The sequence below is a fragment of the Salmo salar genome, chromosome 16 (assembly GCF_965601325.2).
Source record: "Salmo salar chromosome 16, fSalSal1, whole genome shotgun sequence".
NCBI classification, from domain to species: domain Eukaryota; kingdom Metazoa; phylum Chordata; class Actinopteri; order Salmoniformes; family Salmonidae; genus Salmo; species Salmo salar.
In genome coordinates this window covers 85,236,922-85,255,884 of record NC_138306.1, presented here as the reverse complement: position 1 = coordinate 85,255,884, position 18,963 = coordinate 85,236,922, and the positions used below count along the sequence as shown (strand labels likewise).

Here is an 18,963-nt window from a genome sequence, read left to right as displayed (position 1 = left end):
TCAAGAGGATCACCACAGGAAAGGAGGACTGCAGCAGAGGATCAGTTCATTAGAGTTAACTGCACATCAGATTGCAGCCCAAATAAATGCTTCACAGAGTTCAAGTAACAGACACATCTCAACATAAACTGTTCAGAGGACAGAATCAGGCCTTCATGGTCAGATTGCTGCAAAGAAACCACTACTAAAGGACACCAATAAGAAGAAGAGACTTGCTTGGGCCAAGAAACACGAGCAATGAACATGACCGGTGAAGCATGGAGGAGGTGGTGTGATGGTGCTTTGCTGGTGATACTGTCAGTGATTCATTTAGAATTCAAAGCACACTTAACCAGCATGGATACCACAGCATTCTGCAGCAACATGCCATACCATCTGGTTTGAGTTTAATGGGACTATCATTTCTTTTTCAACAGGACAATGACCCAACACACCTCCAGACTGTGTAAGGTCTATTTGACCAAGAAGGAGAGTGATGGAGAGCTGCATCAGATGACCTGGCCTCCACAATCCCCCGACCTCAGCCAAATTGAGATGGTTTGGGAAGAGTTGGACCGCAGAGTGAAGGAAAAGCAGCCAACAAGTGCTCAGCATATGTAGGAACTCCTTCAAGACTGTTGGAAAAGCATTCCTCATGAAGCTGGTTGAGAGAATGCCAAGAGTGTGCAAAGCTGTCATCAAGGCAAATGGGTGGCTACTTTGAAGAATCTAAAATATATGTTGATTTGTTTAACACTTTTTTGGCTACTACATGAGTCCATATGTGTTGTTTCCTAGTTTTGATGTCTTCACTATTATTCTACAATGTAGAAAATAGTAAAAATAAAGAAAAACCCTTGGATAAGTAGGTGTGTCAACTTTTGACTGGTACTGTATTTCTATGAAAAGTACCTACCTTCCAGTTAAAACGAAACACACACACACACACACACACACACACACACACACACACACACACACACACACACACACACACACACACACACACACACACACACACACACACACACACACACACACCCTTCCTGTTGAGCATGGCCCACATGACGGTGTCAAAGGTTCCCTTGGCAATGAGGTAGTGCACATGGACGGAGGCGGTCTGTCCGATGCGGTGCGCCCGGTCCTCAGCCTGCTTCACATGGCCAGGGTTCCAGTACAGCTCAGCAAACACCACGTGAGTGGCCGCTGTGAACGTCAGGCCCTGGACAGCACAGAACACACTCACTTAAGGGAAAAACTCACCGGAAGCAGACAGGTGGAGAAAGCAGAGCGAGGCGGGTGAAAAGTACGGGAACAGGCAGAGCAGTGACTGTATGCTAGCAGGATAGTACATATACAGTTGAAGTCGGAAGTTTACATACACTTAGGTTGGAGTCATTAAAACTCGTTTTTCAACCACTCCACAAATCTCTTGTTAACAAACTATAGTTTTGGCAAGTCGGTTAGGACATCTACTTTGTGCATGACACAAGTAATTTTTCTTACAATTGTTTACAGACAGATTATTTTGCTTATAATTCACTGTATCACAATTTCAATGGGTCAGAAGTTTACATACAATAAGTTGACTGTGCCTTTAAACAGCTTGGAAAATTCCAGAAAATGTCATGCTTTAGAAGCTTCTGATAGGGTAATTGACATCATTTGAGTCAATTGGAGGTGTACCTGTGGATATATTTCAAGGTCTACCTTCAAACTCAGTGCCTCTTTGCTTGACATCATGGGAAAATCTAAAGAAATCAGCAAAGACATCAGAAAAAAAAACATTGGAGACCTCCACAAGTCTGGTTCATCCTTGAGAGCAATTTCCAAATGCCTGAAGGTACCACTTTCATCTGTACAAACATTAGTACGCAAGTATTAACACCATGGGACCACGCAGCCGTCATACTTCTCAGGAAGGAGACGTGTTCTGTCTCTTAGAGATGAACGTACTTTGGTGCAAAAAGTGCAAATCAATCCCAGAACAGCAGCAAAGGACCTTGTGAAGATGCTCGAGGAAACAGGTACAAAAGTATCTATTTCCACAGTAAAACGAGTCCTATATCGACATAACCTGAAAGGCCACTCAGCAAGGAAGAAGCCACTGCTCCAAAACCGCCATAAAAAAGCCAGACTACGGTTTGCAACTGCACATGGGGGACAAAGATCGTACTTTTTGGAGAAATGTCCTCTGGTCTGATGAAACAAAAAAATAACTGTTTGGCCATAATGAGCATCGTTATGTTTGGAGGAAAAAGGGGAAGCTTGCAAGCCGAAGAACACCATCCCAACAGTGAAGCACGAGTGTGGCAGCATCATGTTGTGGGGGTGCTTTGCTGCAGGAAGGACTCGTGCACTTCACAAAATAGATGGCATCATGAGAAAGGAAAATGATGTGGATATATTAAAGCAACATCTCCAGACATCAGTCAGGAAGTTAAAGCTTGGTTGCAAATGGGTCTTCCAAATGGACAATGACCCCAAGCATACTTCCAAAGTTGTGGCAAAATGGCTTAAGGACAACAAAGTCAAGGTATTGGAGTGGCCATCACAAAGCCCTGACCTCAATCCAATAGAACATTTGTGGGAAGAACTGAAAAAGCTTGTGCGAGCAAGGAGGCCTACAAACCTGACTCAGTTACACCAGCTCTGTCAGGAGGAATGGGCCAAAATTCACCCAACTTATTGTGGGAAGCTTGTGGAAGGCTACCTGAAACGTTTGACCCAAGTTAAACAATTTAAAGGGAATGCTACCAAATACTAATTGAGTATATGTAAACTTCTGACCCACTCGGAATGTGATGAAAGAATTAAAAGCTGACATAAATTATTCTCTATACTATTATTCTTTATTTCACATTCTTAAAATAAAGCGGTGATCCTAACTGACATAAGACAGGTCATTTTTACCAGGATTAAATGTCAGGAATTGTGAGAAACTGAGTTTAATGTATTTGGCTAAGGTGTATGTAAACTTCTGACTTCAACTGTAATATTATAATATCCTCTATGCTTTTATCTTACAGTCATTCATACATTTGCCATTTGGGTGGTCCCGGGAATGGAACCCCCCCACCCTGGCTTTACAAGCGCCATGCTCTACCAACTAAGCTACAAAGGACCATACCTCCAATCAGCTTTGCTGATAGCGATGTTGTTTCCATAAGTGGATGAATTGGTGTAACTTAGCATGTATAGTAAAGCCTCAACCCTTAGCTACCTCTTCCAATTCAAATGAGCTCGGGAAAAAAGTGAATCATTAAATTGGTATTGTTTTGTGTGACTACAGCTCTAGCGATACAACACAAAAATAGAGACGTTTTAATTGAGTGAGGCGTCAAAGAGGACAACCTGCCTGCCCCGCTTCGGTTGGGTCATTAGAATTCAAAACAACAGATTCTAAAATAAATCACACACGCTTCGCATGCTCGCCTTCAGTGAGTTTAGGCCATTAGTCAAGAACTTTCTCACTCTTTTTAATGCTCTTTTTAATTTGAGAGCTCTGGAAAGAAAGACTTCCTATCTATTTACTACATATGACAAACTGGAACAGGTCTTGGAAGATATCAATCAAAAAGTGCTACTTTGGGACTGGAATTAGGACACATGGTGGATGTATACAGTGTTACTGGGACTGGAATTAGGACACATGGTGGATGTATACAGTGTTACTGGGACTGGAATTGGGACACATGGTGGATGTATACAGTGTTACTGGGACTGGAATTGGGACACATGGTGGATGTATACAGTGTTACTGGGACTGGAATTAGAACACATGGTGGATGTATACAGTGTTACTGGGACTGGAATTGGGACACATGGTGGATGTATACAGTGTTACTGGGACTGGAATTGGGACACATGGTGGATGTATACAGTGTTACTGGGACTGGAATTGGGACACATGGTGGATGTATACAGTGTTACTGGGACTGGAATTGGGACACATGGTGGATGTATACAGTGTTACTGGGACTGGAATTGGGACACATGGTGGATGTATACAGTGTTACTGGGACTGGAATTGGGACACATGGTGGATGTATACAGTGTTACTGGGACTGGAATTGGGACACATGGTGGATGTATACAGTGTTACTGGGACTGGAATTGGGACACATGGTGGATGTATACAGTGTTACTGGGACTGGAATTGGGACACATGGTGGATGTATACAGTGTTACTGGGACTGGAATTGGGACACATGGTGGATGTATACAGTGTTACTGGGACTGGAATTGGGACACATGAGGGATGTATATGCCCAGTAGATGGTCTGTACCGTAGAAATATAATTACTATTCTATCATCACTGTTTCTATGGTCTGTACGTGCAGTACCTGCCCAGCAGCCTGTATGCTGAGGACGGCCACGCGCGTCTCAGGGTCATTCTGGAACTGGTGAACCAGGTGGATACGCTCTGAGGACGGAACACTGCCATCGATACGGATGTAATTGACCTGAGAGAGAGAGGGAGAGAGGAGGATGGGGAGAGTGTGGTCATTACTGATGGGACACTGCCAGTGATATGGATGTAATTGACCTGAGAGAGAGGGGGAGAGAGGGGGATGGGGAGAACGTGGTCATTACTGATGGGACACTGCCAGTGATATGGATGTAACTGGCCTGAGAGAGAGAGGGAGAGAGGGGGATGGGGAGAGCGTGGTCATTACTGATGGGACACTGCCAGTGATATGGATGTAACTGGCCTGAGAGAGAGAGGAGATAGGGAGAGGTAAATGTCAGCGCTGATTAAAACCTTGACCTCTGAACCCACCACTAAAACAACATCTTATAGCATTGTTGTATAGAAAAAAACAACAATTTACTAATACATTGGCGTACACGTCACTGACAAACTGAAATGGTTCACTCACACAGACAGTGTGGTGAAGAAAATTTGGCTTGTCACCTAAAACCCTCAAACTTTTACAGACGCACAAAATCGAGAGCATCCTGTCGGGCTGTATCACCGTATGGTACGGCAACTGCACCGCCTTCAACCGCAAGGCTCTCCAGAGGGTAGTGAGGTCTGCACAACACATCAACGGGGGGCAAACTACCTGCCCTCCAGGACACCACACCACCCGATGTCACAGGAAGGCCAAAAAGATCATCAAGGACAGCAACCACCCGAGCCACTGCCTGTTCACCCCGCTAACATCCAGAAGGCGAGGTCAGTACAGGTGCATCAAAGCTGGAACCAAGAGACTTAAAAACAGCTTCTATCTCAAGGCCATCAGACTGTTAAACAGCATCACTAACATAGAGGGTGCTGCCTATATACATAGACTTGAGATCACTGGCCACTTTAATAAATAGAACACTAGTCACTTTAATAATGTCTACATATCTTACATTACACATCTCATATGTATATACTGTCTCCTATTCTACTGTATCTTATTCTATACTGCTCTCACATTGCATGTCCATATATTTGTATATTCTTAATTCCATTCCTTTACTAGATGTGTGTGTACTGGGTATATGTTGTGTAATTGTTAGATATTACTTGTTAGATATTGCTGCAGTGTTGGAGCTAGCAGCACAAGCATTTAACTACACCCGCAATAACATCTGCTAAACACATGTATGTGACCAATACAATTTGATTTGACATTTAGTCAATTCCACTCCACACAGACTGTACCCATATACAGGAAGAACAATTTTGTGTTCTAATACACCTGTCACAGTGATGTCATTGATTTCATTATTTTTTTATTAGATTAGTCGTCTCTCTCTGTCTCCCCCCTCTTTCTCTGTCTCCCACTCTCTTTCTCTGTCTCCCACTCTCTCTCTCTCCGTCTCCCACTCTCTTTCTCTGTCTCCCACTCTCTCTCTCTCCGTCTCCCACTCTCTTTCTCTGTCTCCCACTCTCTCTCTCTCCGTCTCCCACTCTCTTTCTCTGTCTCCCACTCTCTCTCTCTCCGTCTCCCACTCTCTTTCTCTGTCTCCCCGTTCTCACAGCTGTAGTTCATCACGGCAGCATGCAGCTCCTTATTTTAGTCTTTTTCCTGTTAATGGGTGATGATGCTTCTGCAAGTGGGAGACTTTTCAAATTAGAAGGTGTGATCACACTTGATCACGTATCAGATAACAGCAGACGACATACCCTTCCTCTCACATCACTGCCATCGAGCTGAGAAACGCGTGAAACTGGCTTAAAATAAAAACAGTGTGTGTGTATTTTCTGTTTTGAGTTTCTACATAAGTGGAGATGAGATTCAGCAACACTTGGAGAACAACGGAATTCAATAAAAAAAGAAGCTTCTTTAGTAGAACCAACGTTGGTTAATAAAAAATTAAATTCATAAATTCCACTTTCCTTCAAGTGTTGCTGAATCTCTTCTCTCCTTGGTTGGAAAGCGAGGGAGCGACAGTGATCCCTTCCCTTTGACTTTCTACATAGACAGTCTGTTCTAGTGAAAACACAAGCCGTTGGAAGTGTGTGTCTTGCTCAAGGGCAGATCTACAGATTTTTCACCTAGTCGGCTCGGGGATTGGAACCTTTCGGTTACTGGCCCAATGCTCTGAACCGCTAGGTTACCTGCAGCTACAGGGTGGAACTCACTGGTGTGTGTAAACAGTGGCAGTCTATGACCCCCACGCCTGGGAATCATGGTCCCTACAGGGCTGTGATGACAACATCAGGGTTTTGTGACACCTGTCCAGTAGGAACACAAGGTTACATTTCTCTAGCCCATTTCTTCAGCTTTATGGTAAAAACAGCGGTGGGCTGCTGTTCAACTGAAAATCTAATTAAAGAACAGTGGATTTAAAAGGCCCAGTGTAGTCAAAAGTATATTTTTCTTGTGTTTTTTTTATGTATCGTATTGTACAACAGTTGATAAAACTAACACTGTAAAAGTGTGATATAAATAAAAAAAATTTACAAAAAAAAAGAAAAAGACAAAAAAAAAGATTTGTTTTCTTCCCGGTGTTATTTCCACACAGCTGCTGGTTGAAAATACAATCTACCGGTACACAGGATCCTCTAATCAACCGGTTTGCATGGGCAGGTGTTTCGGCTGGGGACATACCAGCAGGCAAATTGGTTAATAGACCAATAACAAAGAGAGTTCCAAACCTCTCTGCCAATAACAGCTAGTTTTAAGTTTCCCCCTCCCCACCCAGAAATGATTTGATATACACTAATGTCCATTGCTTCCATTGTTTCTTGGCCCAAGCAAGTCTCTTCTTCTTATTGGTGTCCTTAAGTAGTGGTTTCTTTGCAGCAATTCGACCATGAAGGCCTGATTCACACAGTCTCCTCTTAACAGTTGATGTTGATATGTGTCTGTTACTTGAACTCTGTGAAGCATTTATTTGGGCTGCAATTTCTGAGGCTGGTAACTCTAATGAACTTATCCTCTGCAGCAGAGGTAACTCTGGGTCTTCCTTTCCTGTGGCGGTCCTCATGAGAGCCAGTTTCATCATAGCGCTTGATGGTTTTTGCGACTGCACTTGAAGAAACTTTCAAAGATATTGAAATGTTCCGTATTGATTGACCTTCATGTCTTAAAGTAATGATGCACTGTCGTTTCTCTTTGCTTATTTGAGCTGTTCTTGCCATAATATGGACTTGGTCTTTAACCAAACAGGGCTATCTTCTGTATACCACCCCTACCTTGTCACAACACAACTGACTGGCTCAAACGCATTAAGGAAAGAAATTCCACAAATTAACTTTTAACAAGGCACACCTGTTAATTGAAATGCATTCCAGATGACTACCTCATGAAGCTGGTTGAGAGAATGCCAAGTGTGTTCAAAGCTGTCATCAAAGCAAAGGGGGGCTACTTTGAAGAATCTCAAATCTAAAATATATTTTGATTTATTTAACACTTATTTTGGCTACTACATAATTTCATGTCTTATTTAATCGTTTTGATGTTTTCACTATTATTCTACAATGTACAAAACAGTAAAAATAAAGAAAAACCCTTGAATGAGTAGGTTTTTTAAAGCTTTTAACCAGTAGAACACCAAACTAAAATATAAACACAACATGTAAAGTGTTGGTCCCATGTTTCATGAGCTGAAATGCTCCATATGCACAAAAAGCTTATTTCTCTCAAATTTTGTGCACATCCCTGTTAGTGAGCATTTCTCCTTTGCCAAGATAATCCATCCACCTGACAGGTGTGGTATATCAAGAAGCTGATTAAACAGCCTGGTCATTACACAGGTGCACCGTGTGCTGGGGACAATAAAAGGCCACTAAATTTTTTTTACATTTAAAAATAAATAATATATTTCACCTTTATTTAACCAGGTAGGCTAGTTGAGAACAAGTTCTCATTTGCAACTGCGACCTGGCCAAGATAAAGCATAGCAATTCGACACACAACAACACAGAGTTACACATGGAATAAACAAAACATACAGTCAATAATACAGTACAAAAAAAGAAAACAAAAAGTCTATATACAGTGAGTGCAAATGAGGTAAGATAAGGGCAAAGAATAGGCCATGGTGGCCATGGTGGCGAAGTAATTACAATATAGCAATTAAACACTGGAATGGTAGATGTGCAGAAGATGAATGTGCAAGTAGAGATACTGGGGTGCAAAGGAGCAAGATAAATAAATAAATACAGTATGGGGATGAGGTAGATAGATGGGCTGTTTACAGATGGGCTATGTACAGGTGCAGTGATCCGTGAGCTGATGTGACAGCTGGTGCTTAAAGCTAGTGAGGGAGTGCAGTTCTGTCACACAACACAATGCCACAGATGTCTCAAGTTTTGAGGGAGCGTGCAATTGGCATGCTGACTGCAGGACTGACTGCAGGAACGTCCACCAGAGCTGTTGACAGATAATTATATGTTCATTTCTCTACCATAAGCCACCTCCAATGTCATTTTAGAGAATTTGGCAATAGGTCCAACAATTACAGACCACATGTATGGCGTCATATTCGCGAGCAGTTTGCTGATGTCAATGTTGTGAATGGTACGGGCAGGCATAAACTACGGACAACGAACACAATTGCATTTTAGCGATGGCAATTTGAATGCACAGAGATACCGTGACGACCATGGCCCATTGTCGTGCCATTCATCTGCCGCCATCAGCTCATGTTTCAGCATGATAATGCACAGCCCCATGTCGCAAGGATCTGTACACAATTCCTGGAATCTGAAAATGTCCCAGTTCTTCTACGTACAAAAGCTGAAGAACATACCCACATCCAGGTACTTTCTGCAGGTGCTGGAGTTGTAGACAAACTCATGGAAAACAGAGAGGAAAACGCTTCACACTGCTGCTCATGCTCCCAGGTGATATTTGTTTATAACAACGTTTTGACCCTTAGGTCTTCATCAGGCATCCATATCCCAGTTCTTCCATGGTCTGCATACTCACCAGACATGTCACCCTTTCAGCATGTTTGGGATGCTCTGGATTGACGTGTACGACAGCGTGTTCCAGTTCCTGCCAATATCCAGAAACTTCGCACAGCCATTGAAGAGGAGTGGAACAACATTCCTCAGGCCATAATCAACACCCTGATCAACTCTATGCGAAGGAGATGTGTCGCCCTGCATGGGGCAAATGGTGGTCACATCACATACCGATTGTTCTTTCTGATCCACGCCCCTCTTTTTTTCTTTTTAAAAGGTATCTGTGACCAACAGATTCCTATCTGTATTCCCAGTCATGTGAAATCCATAGATGCATTTCTTTCAATTACTGTTTTCTTTATATGAACTGTAACTCAGTAAAATCTTTGAAATTGTTGCATATTGCTTTATATTTTTGTTCAGTATAGTTATTTTGTTAGATACTTTTCCCTATTAGCTGAAATCTTATTTTCTTTAAAGCCCTTTGCTAGCAAACATGTTTCACTATGAAACAAAAAAGAATACTGCACTCTGAACCACAAAACTTTGCTAGATTCATGAAAGTGTTGTTGGACAAAGCAAGACAAGTGAACTTCAAAGTGGGATGTAGTTTTAGTGGGATTTGCAGCTGTTGTTGGTAAGTAATGAATCTGCTAGCTTCTAGAGTAACTTCCTCAACCTGTAAGTGTTTTAGGATTTGAAGACAGGTATGGAATCATCTCCACAATAGTTTGACAGGTCTGAGAAAGTACCTGAGGGCACATCTGTGTGCTGTGTCAGGGAGAGGGAGAGAGATGGCCCCTTAATGGTGAATTTGTGACAGAAGGGGCTGCTGAACAGTGGGAGAGGTGTGCGTGTCCATTAGTTGTGATGAGTGAACAACAGTTACCTTGGCTTCGATGACAGCCTCGGTACATGCCTGTAGCATGGTCAGGTGATGAGCGAACACCAGGAACTTTAACTTCTCAGTCTCCAGCAGCATCTTTATGTAGTCTTTCACTGCTCCGGCCTATAAGAGGAGACCACAGAGGCGCCAATAGAAATGCAATAACAACATATTAGAATACATCTCTATGCAAAGGCCATACAGGGGAAATCAACCAATGGAAGGAAGGGAATGAATCATGAATTGCTATGAGACACATACTCAAGACTTCACATATATTTGTCATGAAGGACCACTTATACGACCCCCCCCCCAATCGACAGTCCTGTCCTGCTGTCCACATGCCACACACCTCCTGGACTTCAGACCTCTGTCACCAGTCTCTCCTCGCTCACCTAGAGACATGGACTGTTAATTATGAGAAGGCCTTTCCTCTCAGAGGGGGATAATGAGAGTAGGTCTAAGCAGGTCTAGCTAGAAGCCCCCTCCTCCATCTGCTAATGGGAACTTCTCATTACTGGGTTGCTTTTAACTCTGCAGAAGTTTAATTAGTGCAACACAAACTTCCTGTCCACTGAAGCAGTGATATGTTATCTCTCTTTAAAGTCCATCATCAGAGGCAGCAGGGTCTCTGGGTAATTGGGAGCATCTGCTGCTGCTGGTAGACGGGGTAAAAATAAAAACCCTGTCCCCCTCCACACTGCCAAACTCGGTCCCAAAATGACACCCTATTCCCTATGTAGTGCACTACTTTTGACCAGGGCCCAATGAGCTCTGGTCAAAAGTAGTGCACCATGTAGGGAATAGGGTGCCATTTTGGATGCATCCATGGTCCACTCGCCAGGCATTCACATACGCTTCAGAAGTGACATGAGATGTGTGTGTGTGTGTGTATCCACTCACCTCCCAAAAAAGTTATTTTCTGTCAGTGTGTGTAGCAGCAGCCAACCAAAAGGGATGGGCGAGGAAATGAGACAGGAGGATGACACGTCTACAGCGACGCAACGGTGAACTTTAATCAAGCGGAGGAGGAGGAAGGGAAACCGAGAGAACAACCAATCAGCAAACAAGACGGAGCGAAACAAGCCAACCGGTGAGGAAGGATTCCTCCGCTGATTACGTTCAGCAGGCTGAGGCTGTCTGAGGCTTTGTTAACCTTGGTGCAGGGTCCTTATTACAGAGGAGCCTGGGTCATGTTCAGTTAGACACCAAACAAAAGTAAAACTGTCCAAAACAGAGCGAAACAGGGGGAGGTACTATCTGTGCTTGTTTTCTGTTGACTGTTGAAAAACGTTTGTATCCTGCGTACCAAGCCAGCTTCCTTCACTTAAAGTCACCTGGAAGTTAACAGCTGACATTCTTGCCTGGTGGTGTTACCATGGCAACCCCATTAGAATTAACACCTTGGAAAGGTTCCGCTATATTTGGGTTCGGTCTGCTGTGTCGAAAAGGTTTACTTTAGAAAAAAAACAGAGGAATTGAAAGGCCACAGTTATAGCTGTCCAGAGTTATGATGGCCAGCCAGAATGCTTTCACTAAGGGGTGGCAGACCTTCACTCTGTTCCCATGGCGATGCGCTCCGAGTAATGTGAAGCATAATAACCTATGGGAGGGAGGGCCTTGCACCTAAGAAGAAAAAAACATGCTTGTCACCTTTTGACACCGCCCTTCAACAAACAATCTCTCTAGAGAGAGAGAGCGAGAGAGAGAAAGAGAGACCCTTTTCTAGAACGGTGCAGAAGTGCTGGGCCAGGAGGGGGTTAGGTGCCTGTGTGTGTATATACACTGTACCTTAGCGATGGCGGTCTGTTTGTACATGCGTGTCACGAGCCCCATGACTTCAGTGAAGGGGTTGTCTGTGGCAGAGACCCCCGAACCCATCGTCCTCATCAGGCGCTCCCACTCCTCCAAGCTGCCGCTCGCTTCCTGCGCACACACACACACACACACACACACACACACACGTGTCAAAAGGCCTGTCTGTTTCCTTCTCTTTCCCCTCTTCTCTGTTTGTAGCTCTAAGGGCAGAACATGCTGCTGTGGATGGTAGCCTACTTCTCCCCCTTCAGGTGGAGAGAAAGGAGGGAGAAAAGAAGACAATTCCCAAAGACGCTGCTCCTCTCCTCTCCCCTCCCCTCTCCTCTCCTCTCCTCTCCTCTCCCCTCCTCTCCCCTCTCCTCTCCCCTCCCCTCCTCTCCTCTCCTCTCCCCTCTCCCCTCCCCTCCTCTCCCCTCCTCTCCTCTCCTAACATCAGTAGTGCCTAGGTAGGTCACATGGGCTAGCCCAATTATAGCTGGATTATGACAAGGGGATGTTGAAGAACACACTAGCCCAATACAATAAATCACACACACAGTCTGCTCTCAAGGTGAAACACAATGAGTATTTAGGGGAGTTACTGTACAACGGCAGTATGAAGGAGTATTTAGGGGAGTTACTGTACAACGGCAGTATGAAGGAGTATTTAGTGGAGTTACTGTACAACGGCAGTATGAAGGAGTATTTAGGAGAGTTACTGTACAACGGCAGTATGAAGGAGTATTTAGGGGAGTTACTGTACAACGGCAGTATGAAGGAGTATTTAGTGGAGTTACTGTACAACGGCAGTATGAAGGAGTATTTAGGGGAGTTACTGTACAACGGCAGTATGAAGGAGTATTTAGGGGAGTTACTGTACAACGGCAGTATGAAGGAGTATTTAGGGGAGTTACTGTACAACGGCAGTATGAAGGAGTATTTAGTGGAGTTACTGTACAACGGCAGTATGAAGGAGTATTTAGGGGAGTTACTGTACAACGGCAGTATGAAGGAGTATTTAGGGGAGTTACTGTACAACGGCAGTATGAAGGAGTATTTAGTGGAGTTACTGTACAACGGCAGTATGAAGGACTATTTAGGAGAGTTACTGTACAACGGCAGTATGAAGGAGTATTTAGTGGAGTTACTGTACAACGGCAGTATGAAGGAGTATTTAGTGGAGTTACTGTACAACGGCAGTATGAAGGACTATTTAGGAGAGTTACTGTACAACGGCAGTATGAAGGAGTATTTAGTGGAGTTACTGTACAACGGCAGTATGAAGGAGTATTTAGTGGAGTTACTGTACAACGGCAGTATGAAGGAGTATTTAGTGGAGTTACTGTACAACGGCAGTATGAAGGAGTATTTAGGGGAGTTACTGTACAACAGCAGTATGAAGGAGTATTTAGGGGAGTTACTGTACAACGGCAGTATGAAAGAGTATTTAGTGGAGTTACTGTACAACGGCAGTATGAAGGAGTATTTAGGGGAGTTACTGTACAACGGCAGTATGAAGGAGTATTTAGGGGAGTTACTGTACAACGGCAGTATGAAGGAGTATTTAGGGGAGTTACTATACAACGGCAGTATGAAGGAGTATTTAAGGGAGTTACTGTACAACGGCAGTATGAAGGAGTATTTAGTGGAGTTACTGTACAACGGCAGTATGAAGGAGTATTTAGGAGAGTTACTGTACAACGGCAGTATGAAGGAGTATTTAAGGGAGTTAGGGGTATTACTGTAGAAAGACAGTAGGAAGGAGTATTTAAGGGAGTTAGGGGTATTACTGTAGAATGGCAGTATGAAGGAGTATTTAAGGGAGTTAGGGGTATTACTGTACAACGGCAGTATGAAGGAGTATTTAGGAGAGTTACTGTACAACGGCAGTATGAAGGAGAATTTAGGGGAGTTACTGTACAACGGCAGTATGAAAGAGTATTTAGTGGAGTTACTGTACAACGGCAGTATGAAGGAGTATTTAGGGGAGTTACTGTACAACGGCAGTATGAAGGAGTATTTAGGGGAGTTACTGTACAACGGCAGTATGAAGGAGTATTTAGGGGAGTTACTATACAACGGCAGTATGAAGGAGTATTTAAGGGAGTTACTGTACAACGGCAGTATGAAGGAGTATTTAGTGGAGTTACTGTACAACGGCAGTATGAAGGAGTATTTAGGAGAGTTACTGTACAACGGCAGTATGAAGGAGTATTTAAGGGAGTTAGGGGTATTACTGTAGAAAGACAGTAGGAAGGAGTATTTAAGGGAGTTAGGGGTATTACTGTAGAATGGCAGTATGAAGGAGTATTTAAGGGAGTTAGGGGTATTACTGTAGAAAGGCAGTATGAAGGAGTATTTAAGGGAGTTAGGGGTATTACTGTAGAAAGGCAGTATGAAGGAGTATTTAAGGGAGTTAGGGGTATTACTGTAGAAAGGCAGTAGGAAGCAGCTCTGAGAGGACAACAGATACACCAGACAGATACATCTGAATTGTACAGATCTGAGGCACCTTTATTTAACCAGGTAGACCAGTTGAGAAGTTCTCATTTACAACTAAGACACAGTCACATACATGTCCCCTTAACTTTGGTATGTAAATACAAAGACAAGCTATATATTATGATATTTAGACACACAGGGCATTCGGAAAGTATTCAGACCCCTGGACTTTTTCCACATTGTTACATTACAGCCTTATTCTCAAATTAATTAAATTGTTATTTTTCTCCTTCAATCTACACACAATACCCCATAATGACAAAGCAAAAACAGTTTTTTAGAAATGTTTGCTAATTTATAGAAAATAGAAAACTGAAATATCACATTTACATAAGTATTCAGACCCTTTACCCAGTACTTTGTTGAAACACCTTTTGCAACGATTACAGCCTTGAGTCTTCTTGGGTATGACGCTACAAGCTTGTCACACCTGTATTTGGGGAGTTTCTCCCATTCTTCTCTGCAGATCCTCTCAAGCTCTGTCAGGTTGGATGGGGAGCGTCGCTGCACAGCTATTTTCAGGTCTCTTCAGAGATGTTCGATCGGGTTCAAGTCCGGGCTCTGGCTGGGCCACTGAGGAACATTCAGAGACTTGTCCTGAAGCCACTCCTGTGTTGTCTTGGCTGTGTGCTTAGGGTCGTTGTCCTGTTGGAAGGTGAACCGTCGCCCAAGTCTGAGGACTTTGCACCGTTCATCTTTCCCTCGATCCTGACTAGTCTCCTAGTCCCTGCCGCTGAAAAGCATCCCCACAGCATGATGCTGCCACCACTATGCTTCACCGTAGGGATGGTGCCAGGTTTCCTCCAGACTTGACACTTGGCATTCAGGCCAAAGATTCCATCTTGGCTTCATCAGACCAGAGAATCTGGCCACTCTACCATAAAGGCTTGATTGGTGGAGTGCTGCAGAGATGGTTGTCCTTCTGGAAGGTTCTCCCATCTCCACAGAGGAACTCTAGAGCTCTGTCAGAGTGACTATCAGGTTCTTGGTCACCTCCCTAACCAAGGCCCTTCCCCAGATCTATGCCTCGACACAATCCTGTCTCGGAGCTCTATGGACAATTCCTGTGCCTCTGATATGCACTGTCAACTGTGGGACCTTATATAGACAGGTGTGTGCCTTTCCAAATCATGTCCAAACAATTGAATTTAGAGTGAGAGTGAGATCAGAGTGAGATCAGAGAGATGACAGAGAGAGAGAGATCAGAGAGATGACAGAGAGAGAGAGATCAGAGAGATGACAGAGAGAGATCAGAGAGAGAGAAAAGAGGGAATGTGCTGGCCATGCATTCCTCTGGCTGACGGAGGTAACAGAGGATGAGAGGGAACAGAGGATGAGTTCCACCTCATTACTTCAGCCTTACACAGCAGCACAGAGAGGAGCGTAGCGGAGGACAGAGGGCACAGAGTTTAGAGCTCACAGAGTAGTTTACACACTAGACTAGAGAGCTCACAGAGGCTAATTAAGAGATTATGGAGTTCACACTGAGTTTATTGAGCTCACAGAGTATAGAGTACACAGAGTTTAGAGCTCACAGGGTAGAGCTATAGAGCTTACAGGGTATAGAGCTCACAGAGTTTACACACTAGACTAGAGAGCTAGTTCAGAGAGTATAGAGCTCACAGTATAGAGCTCATAGAGATCAGAGTTTAGAGCTCACACGGTACCGAGTTCTAGAGCTCACAGAGTATAGAGCTCACACGATATAGAACTCACCAGGTATAGAGCTCACAGGGTACAGAGCTATAGAGCTCACAGGGTACAGAGGTATATGTGATGGGGCCACAGTGTCTCCTGACCCCTCCTGTCTCAGCCTCCAGTATTTATGCTGCAGTAGTTTATGTGTCGGGGGGCTAGGGTCAGTCTGTTATATCTGGAGTATTTCTCCTGTCTTATCCGGTGTCCTGTGTGAATTTAAGTATGCCCTCTCTAATACTCTCTCTCGGAGGAGGAGGACCTAAGCCCTAGGACAATGCCTCAGGACTACCTGGCCTGATGACTCCTTGCTGTCCCCAGTCCACCTGGCCGTGCTGCTGCTCCAGTTTCAACTGTTCTGCCTGCGGCTATGGAACCCTGACCTGTTCACCGGACATGCTACCTGTCCCAGACCTGCTGTTTTCAACTCTCTAGAGACAGCAGGAGTGGTAGAGATACTCTCAATGATCGGCTATGAAAAAGCCAACTGACACTTACTCTTGTGTTACTGACTTGTTGCACCCTCGACAACTACTGTGATTATTATTATTTGACCATGCTGGTCATTTATGAACATTTGAACATCTTGGCCATGTTCTGTTATAATCTCCACCCGGCACAGTCAGAAGAGGACTGGCCACCCCTCATAGCCTGGTTCCGCTCTAGGTTTCTTCCTAGGTTCTGGCCTTTTTAGGGAGTTTTTCCTAGCCACCGTGCTTCTACACCTGCATTGCTTGCTGTTTGGGGTTTTAGGCTGGGTTTCTGTACAACACTTTGAGATATCAGCTGATGTAAGAAGGGCTTTATAAATACATTTTATTTGAGGTATAGAGCTCACAGGGTAGAGAGCTCACAGGGTAGAGAGCTGAGTATACTGTCCACAGAGCTCATCGTGGATAAAAGAGCCCACAAAATACAGATTTGATGGAAATATAGCTCAATGAAATAGAAATTAACTGGCTAATGTTTGAATATTAATTCAGTTTTATAGAACAGACAGCTAGTGCTGATCAGTATGAAAGGCTACTTTACTTATGAACAGAAAAGGGCAAGACTGAAATAAAAACCATATGGCAATGGGAGATAAAATGATAATTAGTGTAAATTGGATACTATTGCCGAGCAACAGGATGGGAGAGCAAGAGAGGGAGGGTGGGGAAGTGTGAGAGAGAGAGAGAGATATGATAATGAGGGGATATCTTCAGAATATTTAGCACCCCGTCTCCCCTCTGCCTAGAGGGGTCCGTCCGTCCGTCCAGCCGTTTGTCAGCGTGTGTTTCGGTCTGTCTGCCTGTCTGTCCGTCCGTTACCTTGGCAGCGTCTTTGGGCAGGTCGAAGGGGATGCGCTGGCGTATTTTGGGGGGTAGCTGGGGGAGGACCTGGACCTTCAGCCTCCGGATCATGATTTCACTGAGACGCTGGTGGAGATCCTCCAGATGAGAGGCACCACGACAGTCCCACTGTCTCCTGTTACCAAAGAACCTGGGAGGGACAGACAATAACAGTCCCACTGTCTCCTGTTACCAAAGAACCTGGGAGGGACAGACAATAACAGTCCCACTGTCTCCTGTTACCAAAGAACCTGGGAGGGACAGACAATAACAGTCCCACTGTCTCCTGTTACCAAAGAACCTGGGAGGGACAGACAATAACAGTCCCACTGTCTCCTGTTACCAAAGAACCTGGGAGGGACAGACAATAACAGTCCCACTGTCTCCTGTTACCACAGAACCTGGGAGGGACAGACAATAACAGTCCCACTGTCTCCTGTTACCAAAGAACCTGGGAGGGACAGACAATAACAGTCCCACTGTCTCCTGTTACCAAAGAACCTGGGAGGGACAGACAATAACAGTCCCACTGTCTCCTGTTACCAAAGAACCTGGGAGGGACAGACAATAACAGTCCCACTGTCTCCTGTTACCAAAGAACCTGGGAGGGACAGACAATAACAGTCCCACTGTCTCCTGTTACCAAAGAACCTGGGAGGGACAGACAATAACAGTCCCACTGTCTCCTGTTACCAAAGAACCTGGGAGGGACAGACAATAACAGTCCCACTGTCTCCTGTTACCAAAGAACCTGGGAGGGACAGACAATAACAGTCCCACTGTCTCCTGTTACCACAGAACCTGGGAGGGACAGACAATAACAGTCCCACTGTCTCCTGTTACCAAAGAACCTGGGAGGGACAGACAATAACAGTCCCACTGTCTCCTGTTACCACAGAACCTGGGAGGGACAGACAATAACAGTCCCACTGTCTCCTGTTACCAAAGAACCTGGGAGGGACAGACAATAACAGTCCCACTGTCTCCTGTTACCAAAGAACCTGGGAGGGACAGACAATAACAGTCCCACTGTCTCCTGTTACCAATGAACCTGGGAGGGACAGACAATAACAGTCCCACTGTCTCCTGTTACCACAGAACCTGGGAGGGACAGATAATAATAGTCCCACTGTCTCCTGTTACCAAAGAACCTGGGATGGACAGACAATAACAGTCCCACTGTCTCCTGTTACCACAGAACCTGGGATGGACAGACAATAACAGTCCCACTGTCTCCTCTTACCAAAGAACCTGGGATGGACAGACACCAGGGTTTGGGTCAGTGTGTCTGTCTGCTGCAGTGTCATTATGCCCAGTATGTACACACTGCTGTTTGTCATTTTGGGAGGAAAGTGGAAGATGTAGCATTTTCACCATGCCAATGTCAATATTACTGTGTGTTTGTATGTGTGTGTAG

The 18,963-nt window shown here is 44.4% G+C and overlaps 1 protein-coding gene across 1 annotated transcript in view; it reads right to left on the bottom strand.

Moving 5' to 3' along the window:
• Positions 1-18,963, bottom strand: part of LOC106575916 (DNA annealing helicase and endonuclease ZRANB3) — a 103,306-nt gene that overhangs the window by 69,068 nt on the left and 15,275 nt on the right. The window contains exons 7-11 of the mRNA XM_082963092.1: positions 17,526-17,697; positions 12,013-12,147; positions 10,225-10,344; positions 4,327-4,446; positions 1,019-1,201 (exon numbers count right to left, since the gene is read on the bottom strand). Of these exons, the coding sequence (XP_082819218.1) occupies positions 1,019-1,201; positions 4,327-4,446; positions 10,225-10,344; positions 12,013-12,147; positions 17,526-17,697 (730 nt within the window). The remainder of the gene's footprint in view (positions 1-1,018; positions 1,202-4,326; positions 4,447-10,224; positions 10,345-12,012; positions 12,148-17,525; positions 17,698-18,963) is intronic.